The sequence below is a fragment of the Equus caballus genome, chromosome 11 (assembly GCF_041296265.1).
Source record: "Equus caballus isolate H_3958 breed thoroughbred chromosome 11, TB-T2T, whole genome shotgun sequence".
NCBI lineage: Eukaryota > Metazoa > Chordata > Mammalia > Perissodactyla > Equidae > Equus > Equus caballus.
The window spans coordinates 22510417-22525153 of NC_091694.1; the positions used below are offsets into that span (position 1 = coordinate 22510417).

General features: G+C 45.0%; 1 protein-coding gene across 18 annotated transcripts in view; it reads left to right on the forward strand.

The window, feature by feature from the left end:
* The window catches only part of MED24 (mediator complex subunit 24), a 30869-nt gene that overhangs the window by 3198 nt on the left and 12934 nt on the right, over positions 1-14737 (forward strand). The window contains exons 1-7 of one of the 18 annotated variants that reach the window (XM_005597440.4): positions 3506-3755; positions 4205-4409; positions 4498-4580; positions 13462-13500; positions 13844-13917; positions 14282-14514; positions 14659-14715. In XM_005597440.4, the coding sequence (XP_005597497.1) occupies positions 4280-4409; positions 4498-4580; positions 13462-13500; positions 13844-13917; positions 14282-14514; positions 14659-14715 (616 nt within the window). In that variant the 5' untranslated portion in view covers positions 3506-3755; positions 4205-4279. Of the gene's footprint in view, positions 1-3505; positions 3815-4204; positions 4410-4497; positions 4581-13461; positions 13501-13843; positions 13918-14281; positions 14515-14658; positions 14716-14737 lie in introns of those variants that run through there. The other 17 variants (XM_070227353.1, XM_005597438.4, XM_005597439.4 and 14 more) reach the window with 17 other exon arrangements.

Genomic DNA, 14737 nt, shown 5'->3' on the forward strand with positions numbered 1-14737 from the left:
AGCTATGCCCAAGCCCCTCCTTCTCTTCCTTCTTCCTTCCCTCCCTCCTAGATTGTTGCTAGGAAGCACCCCAAGATTTCTCAAGGGTCCCACCCCTAGAAACCAGGGGATCCAGATCTTTCTGAAGAGCTCCCTGCAAAAGCCTGGAAGCCAACACCCCACACAGCATCCTCTTCCCCTGCCAAGAAGCCCCAAACAGTTTGGGGGAACAGGGGACAGGCCCTCTACCAGCCTGCCCTGGAACTAGCTCTGTGGCCTGGGCCTCAGTAATTCCCCTCCCCCATCTCCTCTTGACCTCCTGGGCTCTGGGTGGTGTCAGCAAGTGATGAGGTGTCTAGCAGACACCCCTTGACTCTGCAGACACAGCCCCACTTATTGGGGAGTTCTGGAAAGACAGCAGAGGAAACTGAGGTGCCACCAGCTAAGAGAACCTAAAACCCAGGTGTTTCTCCCTTTAGTGATCTTTCAATCAAGAAAAGATGGTGGAAAAGGAGGAAAGAAAGAAGGGATAGTTTATGGGAATTGGGAATCAAGTGGCTGGCAGAGATGAGAGACTGGGAAATTAGCAAACAATTGCCCTGCTAAGAGTAATCTCACTCCAGTTAAAGGGGACTATGGGACAGGCTGGTGTGAAGGCCTGTATAGAGTATAGAGTAGCTCTCAGGGGTCAGAGGGAGGGGTGGTGCAAAGGGAATGGTAGGCTGGCCTCCCTTCCCTGCCACTGTCCAGTCCTCGGGATCACAATCCCTCTCTTCTTCTCTGCTCTGGGAATGTGGAGAGGGAAGGCGTCTTTCACGGTGTTAGGGAAGAAACTACTCCAAGGATTGGTTCAAATTCTGCCTTTCACTGTCCTGGCTGGTCTCTTTCTGGAGCTTTTGTGGGGGCAGTGGGAGACAGGGAACTGTGGGGGATCCAGGAGCTGTCCCAGAGGTGGGCCCACCATGTAGGTCTCTCCCCAATCCTCCCCTCCCCCAGATAGATAGGAAGCAGGTATTTTGATGTGGGGACGATGGGGAAAGGGAACTGGTTTGGAACCAGCTGTGTATGAGTGTGTGGGAATGACTCTCTCCATCCACCTGCTGCCAATTAACTCCCCATAGTGGGGAGACCCAGGCAAGCTTCCAAAGGAAAATGTTCCAGTTAGGGGAGGGGAGTGACTCAGTTTCCCTGTGGTGAGAAGGAAAGCTGAAACCCTCTGCGGCTTGTATGCTTATCAAGTTATTTCATTGTTTCTGGGTGTAGACTCTTGCCACTTTTCCTTATACAGTCGACCTTCATCCGCGAGTTTAGCACACACAGTTGGTTGAATCCGAGGATGCGAAACCCAAGGATACAAAACCTGAGGATACGAAAGGCTGACTGTATTCATTGTACTACATCATTTTATAGTATAAGGGACGTGAGCATCTGCGGATTTTGGTATCTGCGGGCGTTCCTGGAACCAATCCCCCAGTGGATACCGAGGGATGACTATACTTCTTTTTAGCCTAGATAAGGAATGTCCCTGTCCCTTTGGGTACCAAAAACCCTGTTCCTCACAGCCTCCTACCCCACCCCAAGTCCCCACTCTGCCCTAGCTCCTTGTCTGCCACTGCTCCATTGTTGCCATGTCACTCTGCCTGGCTGGTTTCCACCTGCCCTTCTTCTCCAGCCAGACCCCTTCCCCAGCCAGATCAGCCAACAAAATGAAGAGGTTAGGGCTCAGGTCTAAGAGAGCAGAGGAGGGAGCTCAGCCTCTATCTGTGCTGAGAGAGAAGAAATTGATAGCAAGAGAAAGTGAAATAAGTAAGAGGGGTTTTTGAGAGGGGCTGTGTGGGAGGAGAGTTTCCTTGTATACCCAAAGGGGATGTCAGCATCTCTTCTCTCGCCCACTGGAAGATCATCATAGAGTCCTATCCTTGTGGTTGGCAAACCAGAGAATTTGTGGGTCCTAGGAAGCTATTGTGGTGTGAAGGGAAGAGGTGGTGTATGGGAAAGGCTGTCTCTGATATTTCCAGACTAGGGAGTCAGGACAAAGTAGAGAAATTAAAAACGGCCCTTGCCCAGAACTAAGGGGGTCCTTGTACTCCTTTAGGAGTCCAGTTCTTGGGGAAACCCTGCAAAGCCTAGAGAAAGGACTGATGGTGAGAGAAGCGGGGACAGGGAAGGCAGATGGCCTGACTACAAAAGCCGCCTCCCTACCACTGTGAAGTGGGGAGGAGGCACCCTCCCCCCGGAGAGATCTGCCAGGCTTCCTGACAGAGGGGGGATGGTTTGAGCTCAGAATATTACTATCCTCAGGGCCAAGTATTCCCCACTCCCATGTGGACTGGATCCAACACCCACTAACTCAGTCAGGAGCAGTCACAAAGTTGACAGCTTCTCTCCAAGAGGGGCAGTTTGGGCTATGAGGGATGGGAAAGGCACTGCAGGTTCAACGAATGGCTCAAGGTAGGGGACCCTCGGCTTCAGTAACAGGAAAGAAATGAGAGGAAGGGAGCAGGCAAAGGTAGAGTGAGGGGCCTGGGAGAAGAAGGGAGGCCAGATTTGTGAGAGACTGCAGAGAAACAGGGTTTGTGGCGTCTCAAGTGTGTCTGTGTGGCTGGGGGCAGTTTGGAGGTTAAATATGAGGAGTATGGGTTCTCCCTCCTCCCTGCTTTGGAAGCTTTGGCTACACATATTTGGCAGCTGTTTTGTATAAACACTATTCCCCAGTGGTGTCACTTGGGCAGACACAAAAGGGAGCAGAATGAAGGGGGGTATGGGCGGGTGTATGGGGAAGGAAAAAGGCTATAGGCAGTAATGACCTTAGAGGGATGTGACCTGGCCCTCCTCCAGCTGCACTCTCCCTTTCAGAACTGGAGTCCTTGTCTCCCAGTTTAGGCTATGCTCCAGATACTCAGGATCCTGTTACTCTCTGCCCTAAGGGCCACAAGTTTCTAGAGCCTGAGTAGGCTGCTCTCGCAAATTCATCCTTCCGAGGACTGATTTTAGCACTGAAAGGGTGGCCAAAGAATAGTTGTTAGAGAATATGGTTGGAGCTTGGACTCATGGGCTGGGATATCAGGTTCCTCAGGGTATAGGATGGGGAGGCTGAAAATAGGGGTGGCAGAACACCAGTTGGGGGCCTCCATGATTCTTCTTGTCGCTGGTTGTCAATGCTAGGATGACTTGTCCACAGGACAGAGCAGGGATGAAGGCTGTGCATAGGGAGCTCAGCTATTGGCGCCTGAGGTGCATTTGCTTTTGGGCTTCTCACTGCTGGGGGAAGAAGGGCTAATGCCTGAAACCAGACTCGGGGGGGAAGTGATGTGTGTGCAACTGACCGAGCCTCAGAGTTGCTTCTGGAACACAGGTGTGGAAATGAGAACAACTCTGGTAGGCGCAGGGGTTTAGGAGAACAAGAAAAGGCCAGGAAAGAGAAAACATGTTGCCGAATCAACGCCACACATTAGCTGTGCCTACAAGTAGCGGGTAACGAAAGGGTGTCGGAATATAACTTGAATACCCGGTCGACAGTGACGTCAGTGGGCGCCGCCTGATTGCGAGCGGCCTTTCGAGAGCCCTCCCTCCGCAGGCCCCTGAGTCTCTGTGATGCCTCAGCTCCTCCATGTCCTTGCCTAAAAGAGAGACACAATGCGCGGTTACTAGCTTAGTCCCTTAGCTTCCTCGCTAGCCCAGTCCAAGGAACTACAATTCCCAGAAGACGTCGTGGCGTGACCTGTCTCTTGCTGCATTTCTATTGGTTCATGTTTATTATTCCAGGCCAATAGAAGGTTAGCTCTTTGATAAGTGGCAAAATGGCGGTGCCTAGCATCTAGAACTTGATTGTCCGGTAGGCTTAAATTTAGGGAGGTGGTGGATGAAAAGGAAATAGGGAATTATAGTTTCAGGCTTGGAGAAGGTGGAGGACATTGGAGGGGCGGGCGGGGGGAGAATCTGCGTCCGGGGTGGTAGTGGCTGAGGGATGCAGCCAGAGCTAAGGGCATAATTAGGCAACTGGAATTGGCTTAACCCCTTGCTGCTCTCTTCATTCTTTGTATTAAGCCCTTTTGACACCCTCTTCTTAGTGCTCCAGTTTAAGGAAGGATGGTTCAAGGGGAAGAACGTGACAGGATCCCTACTTTGCCCCCATCCCCTTTTTTCCTTTCTAGTTCTGCCTCCGTTAAATCTTCCATTTGTCTCCATTCCATTTAACTCTGCCCTCCCCTGTTCTTTTCCTCAGAATCTCCTCTTCCCTTAGCTCTATTTCTCCCACCCCAAAGCTGACCGCCACCAGCCCCGCCTCTGCAGTGAAATCATGAAGGTGGTGAACCTGAAGCAAGCCATTTTACAAGCCTGGAAGGAGCGATGGAGTGACTACCAGTGGGCAATCAACATGAAGAAATTCTTTCCCAAAGGAGCCACCTGGGACATTCTCAACCTGGCAGGTCTCAAGTGAAGTAGGAAGGAAGGATGGGAGGGTTAAACCCAGAAACGTTGTAACCACTCGGTCTTACTTCCTTATTCCCCTCGCAGAAGCACTACTGGAGCAGGCCATGATTGGACCTTCCCCCAATCCTCTCATCCTGTCCTACCTGAAGTATGCCATTAGTTCCCAGGTAAACTGCCCTACTTGTTCCAGAGGGTGAGGGTTTGAAGGTAAAAGACTTGGAGTACAATTGTCAGCTCGTACTTTTTAGGGGAATTTGTTTGAACACGTCACTTCTCTGAGCCCCCGTTTTCTTGTGAAAATAATACTACTTCATTGGTTGTGATGAATATTACATTAATTTATTCTATCAGTAAATATTCACGAATACTTGTATGTGCTAACAGTGCATAGGCCCTGGGGATATAGCTGTGAACAAGCCCTGAAGCCAGCACACAAGGAATTTAGTGGGTAATACAGACATGTAAATAAGCAGTCATTCACAGGTTGGGTTTATGTTCTAGGTTAGACAGTACTATGGGAGTACCTGGGAGGGGTACCCGATCCAGTCTGAGTAATCAGGGAAGACTTTCTAGAGGAGGTGATGTTTGAACCAAGACATGAATGTTAAGTAGGAGTTAGCCAGGCAGATTAATGAGAGTGTACAAAGCAGGGAGGAAAGCATATGAAGAGGCTGGGAGGCAAAAATTGCATGATGTGGGGGCGAGCCCCGGGGCTGAGTGATTAAAGTTCTATGTGCTCCACTTCAGCAGCCCGGGTTCATGGGTTCGGATCCCAGGTGCAGACTGAGTCTACTCATCAACCATGCTGTGGAGCTGTCCCACATACAAAGTGGAGGAAGATTGGCACAGATATTAGCTCAGGGCTAATCTTCCTTAAGCAAAGAAGAGGAAGATTGGCAAGGGATGTTAGCTCAGGGCTGATCTTCCTCTCACACACACACACACACACACACACAAAATTGCACGCTGTTGTTCAGGAACTGAAAATAATTGAGTATGACTAGAGCAGCAGTTTTGGGCTGAGGACACTTTTATACTCTTAAAAATTGATCTGGGGGCTGGCCCTGTGGCCGAGTGGTTAAGTTTGCACACTCCGCTGTAGGCGGCCCAGTGTTTCATTGGTTCGAATCCTGGGTGCGGACATGTCACTGCTCATCAAACCATGCTGAGGCAGCGTCCCACATGCCACAACTAGAAGGACCCACAACAAAGAATATACAACTATGTACCGGGGGGCTTTGGGGAGAAAAAGGAGAAAATAAAATCTTTAAGAAAAAAAAAAATTATTGTGACTCCTTTGTTTGTATGTAGTATATCTATCCATATTTACCATTGTAGAAATCAAAACTGAGAAATTTAAAAATATTTATGAACTTATTTAAAAGTAACAAAGGCGTTATGTGTTAATATAAATAACGGTTTAATAAAAACCATATTTTCCAAAACAAAACAATTAGGAAAGTGTCATTGTTTTACGTTTTTGCAACTCTCTTTAATGCCTGGCTTAATAGAAGACAGCTGAATTCTCCAATTGCCTTCAATTGTTGCAATAGGCTATTTTGGTTGAAGTGTAGGAAGGAAATCTGGCCTCACACATCAAATATTTAGTTTGCAAAGGGAGGAGTATTTTAATGAGCTTTTCAGATAATGATATTCTTTGATATGCTAATTCAACAGGTAATGTGAAACCACATCAATGAACTTTTTATACTCTGTTAAACTAAAATCCATTAGTCTCCCTCTTACACTTTTTTTTTAAATTAATTTTTAAAAAGATTTTATTTTTCCTTTTTCTCCCAAAGCCCCTTGGTACATAATTGTGTATTTTCAGTTGTGGGTCCTTCTAGTTGCGGCATGTGGGACGCCGTCTCAGCGTGGCTTGATGAGCGGTGGCATGTCCACGCTCAGGATTCGAACTGGTGAAACCCTGGGCCGCCAAAGCAGAGCGAGCAAACTTAACCGCTTGGCCACGGGGCCGGGCCCCCCTCTTTATCATGAATTGTTCATTTGGAAAATATCCATTACTGAGTTACTCAGATATTCCAAGTGTTGACACATTTAATTATATATCATCATCACATGTCATGGAGCCTCTGGGACATTCCACGTACAGTTGTGAGAGAATGAGAGTGAAAAAGGCAAATAACATCTTAGTCGCATTTTAAAAATAGTTTTGACCTTGCAAACCTCAGGGGTTCTTGGACCATATTTTGAGAACTGGTGGCCTGGCACTTCAAGGAGGACACTGGTTTAGAAAGAGAGAGAGGTTAGGTCATAAAGGACCTGTGGGTGATGCTAAGGAGTTTGGACTTTATTTTAGGGTGACGAGTAATCATTTAAAGGATGTTAAGTGGAGGAATAGTGTGATAGGATATATATATACACACATTTAACATGCAATAAAATGCATAGATCTTAAGATAATAAGTTTTAGCAGTTGTATATACCTATGAGATACAGAACGTTTCCATTCTCTCAGAAAGTTCTGTGGTGCTCCTTTCTAGTCCTGCTCCTACAACCACTGAATGTTTTCTATGACAATAGAATAATATTGCCTATATTTGGATTTCATAGAAGTGGAATCATGTATCTTCTGTATACTCTATCTTCTTTTATTTAACATAAATGTTTTTGAGATTTATCTATGTTATGGGGTATGTCAGAAGTTATTATTATTTTTTTTAAATTGCTGAGTAGTATTCCTCAGTTGGTATGTAGTTCTTGTACTTCCTTTTTCCTCCTGGCGTTATGTCTGCTTTCCTTGTTAGCACATATTCATTTCCTTTATTCTTTTTAGCTGCTGCATAGTGTTCCATATGTACTGTAATTTAGGTTGTTTTTAATTTTTACTGTTATAATCAATGTTTCACTGAACATCCTTATACTTACCCTTTTGCATATCTGAGAATGTTTCCCTGGCATAGGGAATTACCTAGAAATGGAATTGCTCGTTTAAAGAGTGCCACATATTAAATTTTAGTAGATCCTACAAATTGCCCTCCAAAAAGGAGTGTATCAGTTTATACCTTCTCTGTAGTGTTTGACAGTATTTCCCCACACCTTTCCAATGTGGCTAGAATCTCTTAAAATTCTTTTCCAGGGGCCAGCCCCATTGCCGAGTGGTTAAGTTCGTGTGCTCCAGTGCGGTTGCCCAGGGTTTCGCTGGTTTGGATCCTGGGCGCAGACATAGCACCACTTATCAGGCCACGTTGAGGCGGCGTCCCACATGCCACAACTAGAAGGACCTGCAACTAAGATATACAGCTATGTACCAGGGAGGATTTGGGAGAGATAAAGCAGGGAAAAAAACAAAAAACAAAACTCTCAAAAAAAAAAATTCTTTTCTAGAGAGGCAGAAAATTACGTCACATTATAATATGTATTTCCACGATTGTAGTGTTGAGCATATTTTTTCATGTGTTTATTGGCTTTCTGCATGTTTTCTGTGAATTACTTATGTATATCATTTGCCTATTTTTCTATCATTGGGTGTTTTTTTCTGTAGTCACCTTTAATTTGTCACAATTTATTTTATTTATTTATTTATTTATTTATTTTTGAGGAAGATTAGCCCTGAGCTAACATCAGCTGCCAATCCTCCTCTTTTTGCTAAGGAAGACTGGCTCTGAGCTAACATCCGTGCCTGTCTTCCTCCACTTTATATGTGGGACGGCTACCACAGCATGGCTTGCCAAGTGGTGCCATGTCCGTAACCAGGATCCAAACTGGCGAACCCCGGGCCACCGAAGCAGAATGTGTGAATTTAACTGCTGTGCCACTGGGCCAGCCCCTAATTTGTCACAATTTAATATTGACAATATTGCAGAATATAATGAGGATGCCTTTCGTCTGTATGGAAAAAAAGTTAAAGTATGTTAAAAAGAAATTTGTTTTTTTTTCTGTATTTTTTGGTAACAGCTTTATTGAGACATGAATCACATACTGTACAATTTACCCATGTAAAGTATACAATTCACTGGTTTTGAGTGTATTCAGAGTTGTGTAACCATCACCACGATCAATTTAGAACATTTTCATCATCCCAAGAAGAATTCTTACTGATTTTTTTTTTTATTCGTCTCCCCAAAGCCCCCCGAGCACATAGCTGTATATTCTAGTTATAGGTCCTTCTAGTTCTGCTATGTGGGATGCCACCTCAGCATGGCTTGATGCACAGTGCTTGGTCGGCGCCCAGTATCTCAACCGGGGAAACCCTGGGCCGCTGAAGTGGAGCGCGTGAACTTAACCACTCGGCCTCTGGCTGGCCCCCAATTCTTACCGATTTTTAAATGTCTGTTAACATAATCAATCTTGTAATCCTTATCTGTTATATATGTTTAAAATTTTCCATCACTTTTTTTTTTACTTTTTGGTTTTGTTTTATTAGCATGCAGAAATTTTTAATGTTTTTCTTGTCAGATTTAACCATTTTTCCCCTTATATGGCTTTTGTCTTGCTTGAGGGCTTCCCTGCTCCAAGGACCAAGATATATTCTTTTCTAATTTCTGCCAGCACTTCACTTTTCTTTTTTATATTTATCTTATTTAATCCATTTAGATGTTATTGAGGTGTGAAGAAGAGATCCATGTTTATTTATTTATTTTTCCAAATAGATGGACGGTTGGCTCAACTGCCTTTATTGAATAGGTCGTTCTTTGTCATATCCTAAATTGTCTTATAGCCAAAGGGCTATTTCTTGACATTCTAGTATATTTCGTTGGTAGCTTTGTCTTTTCTCACACCAATACTTTACTGTTTTAATTATTATACCTTTTTAGCATATTTGATATCTGGTTAGGCAAGTTTTTCCTTTGTTTTATTTTTCAAAAATTTCTTGGGTGTTTTCAGGCATTTCCTTTTCCAGACAAATTTTAGAATCAATTTGTTAAGTCCCTTAAAAAGATCCTATTGTATTTTGATTGGATTTCCTTGACTTTGTGGATTTGGGGAACTTGTGGATTAATTTGAGAAAGATCACTCTGGCTGTAGTGTGAAGAATGAGTTGGAGGGAGGTGAGACATGAGGTAGAGAGACCATTAAGTCTGGCATATTTTCTCTGTAAAGGACCAGATAGTAAATACTTTTCACTTTGCAGGCGTATGGTCTCTGTCACCACTATGCTGTCATTACAGCTTGAAAGCAGATATAGACAAAATGTAAATAAATGGGCATGCCTGTGTTCTGATAAAACTTCATTTACAAAAAAGGTGATGAGCCACATTTGGCTTGCGAACTGTAGTTTTCCAGCCCTTGATTTAGGCGAGTGCAGTAATTCAAGTAAGAGATAATTTTAGCATAAACATGGGAAGTGGCAGCAGAAAAAAAAGATGAATTCCAGAACAATTTAGGACGTGGCATTGAGAGGATTTAGTGATACCTGCATGAGGGGTGTGAGGGAGAGGAAGAAATCAAGGCTAATATCTAGGTTTCTGGTTTGGATGGCTGGATGGCTGATGGGATCGTAAGGAGACAGGGAGCGTGGGAGTAGTGTAGGACTGTTAGGGTTGGGATGCAGGTGAGGGGTGGAGATGACCTGTTTGATTTGGGCCTTGTTAAGTGTAAGGTGCCTGTGTCGGGTACTAAAGAGAAGATACTCAGTAGGAAGTTGAACATACGTGTCTGGAACTCAAAGGAGAGGTCTAGACTGGAGCTATTGATTTAGGAGTTGTCAGCCGCAGATAGTAATTGAAGCCCCGAAGCCCCGGGCATGGATGAGATTACCCAGAGAGAGTATGGAAAGTGAGCAAAGAAGCAGGCCAAACCAAATTCCTGAGGAGCCAATCGCATTTAAGGAACATGTAGGAAAAGAATTCTTCACAGGAGTGTGAAAAGAAGGGGTTAATGAGGAAAGAAGAAAAGCTCAAGAGTGTGGTATCGAGAAAAGCCAAGGGAGGAGAGGACTGAAAAATGAGGAAGCATTTCCTGGGGTTAGATGCTGCTGAGAGGTCAGTGAGATCAGAACTGACAAATATCCATGGGGTTTAACGACAGGAGCTTGTTGATGAGCTTAATGAGAAGATTCATGGAGTGGTAAGGACAGAAGTGATTGGAGTGGGTTGGACTGCGAACGGAAGGTGGGGAGGTAGAGTGTAGAGAACTCTGATGTCTGTAAAGAGCAGGAGAGAGAGGGTGGTGGTTAATTAGAAATGTGGGGTCTGCGGGAAGTTCTTTTAAAAATAGGAGAATCTTGAGGTGTGTAAACACTGATGGGAAAGGCAAGAGGGAGAAAGTAACAGTGAGAAGTAACAGAGAGAAATGTATTTGAAAGACCTTCAAGACTTGTAAAGTACTATGCAAAATTAGTAATTTATTCTTCCTTCAGAGTCAAGAGGCTCTTTGTTCCAGTGCTGTGCATGGAGAAGGCACTTAGGAGTAGTTGGGGGTGTTGAATATGAAGAGCAGAGGAATTAGAGAGCAGCTGCAGGGTCAGCCTGGGCTAGCCAGGTGGGCATTGGGCTGCGTAGACGGTCAACAGCCTCAGGCTGGTGATAACTTAGAGCTTCTGTGTTGATAGATATATTAAGACTGGAATAGGTTAAATCCTGCTGTGAAAAACAGTTCACCATGTGGGAAGTATTTTTAGGTCTCTTGAGTAGCAATGCTTTATTGATACTGTTAGCAAAAGTTTACTGAACGGAATTCTGAATTTGGAAACCGTAAGTTCACTGTGACTAATGGCATCCCTGAGAACATACAAAGTTGGGGGTTTTTCTCCTGGTAGTTTGGGGTCAGTTTCTAACGGGAATATCCAGCTCCCCCTTCAGGTTGGTATCCAACAAGGTTCCGTTCTCTGCCAAGCTCTTGCTATGGGGACATCAGTTATAAATAACACTTGCCTGGAACGTTATGGTCATCCTGCCCAGGCAGCCTCCCAACTTTCTGATCACTTGTCAGACACCAGCTATGGCTTCACAGTATGTCCCACTCTGAGTGGCACTGAGCACTCATTGTGTGTTTAAGTCCTCTGTGTGTTTTGCTCCCGTTTGTCCAAGAACTAGTTAAAGATGTCTTGACAGAGAGCAGTCTGTTCACACGATGGAGAAATTAGACATGGAAGACATTGCCTTGCATGTACAAGTCACCATACTAAGGTCATTGAAGCTGACTTGGCTTCCTTCTTAAATCTTTGGATATTTCTCTTCCTATAGAAAAGATAACCCATGAGGCAGATGATTATCCTGACAGTTTTTGTCACTGTATTTTGCTTTTTTATTTTGGTGTATTTTGCCACTGATTTTGAGTATACAATTGTAACTATTTTCTATAGTAGTATTCATATTTTATCATCATGCGTTTATTGGTTTTTAGAAATATGACAAGAGACTTTCCTTAGGGTTTAATTTCATTCAGGACAAATTATTTATTTCTTTTGAATTACATCTCCAATTTTAGGATGGTGACGAATAGGTTTTACTAATAGAGATTTGTTTTGGGGCTGGCGCCATGGCCTAGTGGTGAAGTTCAGCATTCTCTGCTTCAGCAGCCCGGGCTCTCAGGTTCAGATCCTGAGTGCAGACCTAGGCTACTTGTCAGCCATGCTGTGGCGGTGACCCCTATATAAAATAGAGGAAGATTGGCACAGATGTTAGCTCAGGGCTAATCTTCCTCAGCAAAAAAAGAAGGAGAAGAAATTTAAGGTAAAACTTTTTCAGAATGCTAGTTACTAGAATCCACTAATCCAAAGCAATGAAAACTTACTGAGGACCTACTATGTGCTAGGCCCCGGACTAGGCTCTAGAGAAACAGATAAAAATTGAACACTGTTTCTGTTCTCAGGGAGTCCACTGTTCAGGTAGAATTTCCCAAAATATATTTTGGAAATACTAGCTAAATGAGATTCCTTGGTCAAATAAGTTTGAAAAGTATTGCTTACTTTATCTCTAATCATCTTAGAGATTCTCGTTGTATGCAAGTATATTATGGTTCAGAGAAGTCCTACAGTAAAGAAAGCTGTTTACTGAAAATCCTTTACTTTAAAGAATACTCTTTACATATGTTTATTCCAGGGTTTCTCAAATTCATATCACACAGAAGCTCTGTGTGTGTGTGTGTGTGTGTGTGTGTGTGTGCACGCGCGCGCAAAATTTCTTGACATCTTGAGGAACTTTTGGAACAACTTCATCCACTAGAACTTTCTACAATCAGAGAACTGTTCTGTATCTGTGCTGTCCAATACAGTAGCCACCAGCCACATATTGCTGTTGAGTACTTGAAATGTGGCGAGCATGACTAAGGAAGTGAATTTTAAGTTTTATTTAACTCTAAATTTAAACAGCCACATGTGGCTAATGGCTTCCCTATTGGACAGTGCAGCTTTGGAAGCTACTTTGGGAAAAGCTGGTCTAAGGCTGTCTTTTTACTTCTTCATTCTACAAACATGAACAAGTTCACGGTGGGCATTAGGTAAAAGCATCGTTGTCCTCAAGGACCTCCTGGTTTGTGTGGGCAGCAGGCCCCAACTGTGTGGTGATGGGTCTAAGGGGATGGCTGGGAGCACAGAGGAAGGATTTCAGCTTTGAGTGGGAGGTTAGAGCTGGTCCGAGGTGTCCTGGAGGAGTCTTAGAGATTAAGTCCTAGAGAGTGAGTAAGAGTGTATGTAAGGAAGTTCACTACCTTTGTCGAAATGCAGGTACTGTCTACTCATTGCAGGAAATAATTGTCTCTCGTTCTTGTCCAAATAAAATCACTCTTGATAGAGGTTGTAGGAGTAAAGTAACATCACCTCACTTGTCCATTCTCCTGCCCACTAGCAGTCAGTTAAACCTTGTATATAGTGGACAATGAGTGGCATGTGAACATGAAACACCTTTGAATACCCCAAAATCATCTTCTCAGTGGGTTTGTGCTGATGTCACTTACAGTGAGTTGGATAAAAGCAGGAATGGGGACAATGCCTAGTGTTACTGCTTCTCTTCTAGTGGGTTGAGGAAGGCCTCTTGAGGAGGTTGAGGTTTTAGGAGAGCTGTAGTATCTTGAAGTGTCAGTATTTGTTCCTCTCAACTGTGGGATACTAGTTGTCTGAACTTTATCTTTCTTCTTTCCCTCCAGATGGTGTCGTACTCCTCTGTCCTCACAGCTATCAGTAAGGTATGACCACAGCCACGCACGAGCCAGGTGGAGGGCAGGGGAACAGAGATATGGTAGTGACGACGGGGCCCCACCTCCTTGACTGCTCTGATCATGTCACCTTTGAGGCTGAACAGCAGTGCACCAATGCCTCTGGCTGGCACTGATGCTTTCTGTTGGAGGGAAGGGGATCCTGGGAAGTGGGGGCTGGCCATTAGGAGCCAATTCCCAGTGTTGGAAGGATGCTGATTCTGAAACCTAGGGTTGGAGGAAAGATGAGCAGGAATCCTGAATGTTCATCTGCCTCAGGTGTGAGACCTGGTTGACTGGGGCATTACGTAGCGTCCCTATGTCCTTTCCGCAGTTCGATGACTTTTCCCGGGAGCTGTGTGTCCAGGCCTTGCTGGATATCATGGACATGTTTTGTGACCGACTGAGGTAATGGCAGGGGTAAGGGGCTCACAACCATCCAGCATTGCCTCAGTGTGAAGGAGAAGCTCCTAGCACGTAGATTGAGACCAACTCTTTGGGTTCCCACACTTTCTTTCCACCTGGTCACCTGCACCCAGACATCCCCATCCTTTTCTACTTATTCCCTTCAGACAAAAATGCCTCTTCTCTATTTGGAATAGCTCTTTTGAAATCTTGTTCAGTGGAAGCTGACGGGGCTGTCTGTCCCAGGACTTTGCTAGCTTCCCAACTCTCTTCCCTAGTAGGGCAGTGCCTGGCACTCTGGGAAACATTGGTGAGGATCCTATTTCAGCCTTTGGAGCAGAGACAGATTTTGCATCCTTTTCCGTAGCTGTCATGGTAAAGCGGAGGAGTGCATCGGGCTGTGCCGGGCCCTTCTCAGCGCCCTCCACTGGCTGCTGCGCTGCACTGCAGCCTCTGCAGAGCGGCTCCGGGAGGGGCTGGAGGCCGGCAGTCCAGCCACTGGGGAGAAGCAGCTTGCCATGTGCCTGCAGCGCCTGGAGAAGACCCTCAGCAGCACCAAGAATCGGGCCCTGCTCCACATCGCCAAACTAGAGGAGGCCTGTATGTCCCCTGGTTCCCCTGAGCCCCACCTGCTGCTGCTCCCATAGCCGGTTCTTTAATTGAGAGGGGAGAGGCAGGATGCCATCCCACTTCTTTCCAGGAGGATCTGAAATCATCCCACTTCCTTTTTTTTCTCCCTATAAGCATTGCATACATCCCAGGGACTTGGGCAGGGTGGCACCCGAGCCAATCAACCAACAGGTATTTACTGAGCATTATTATA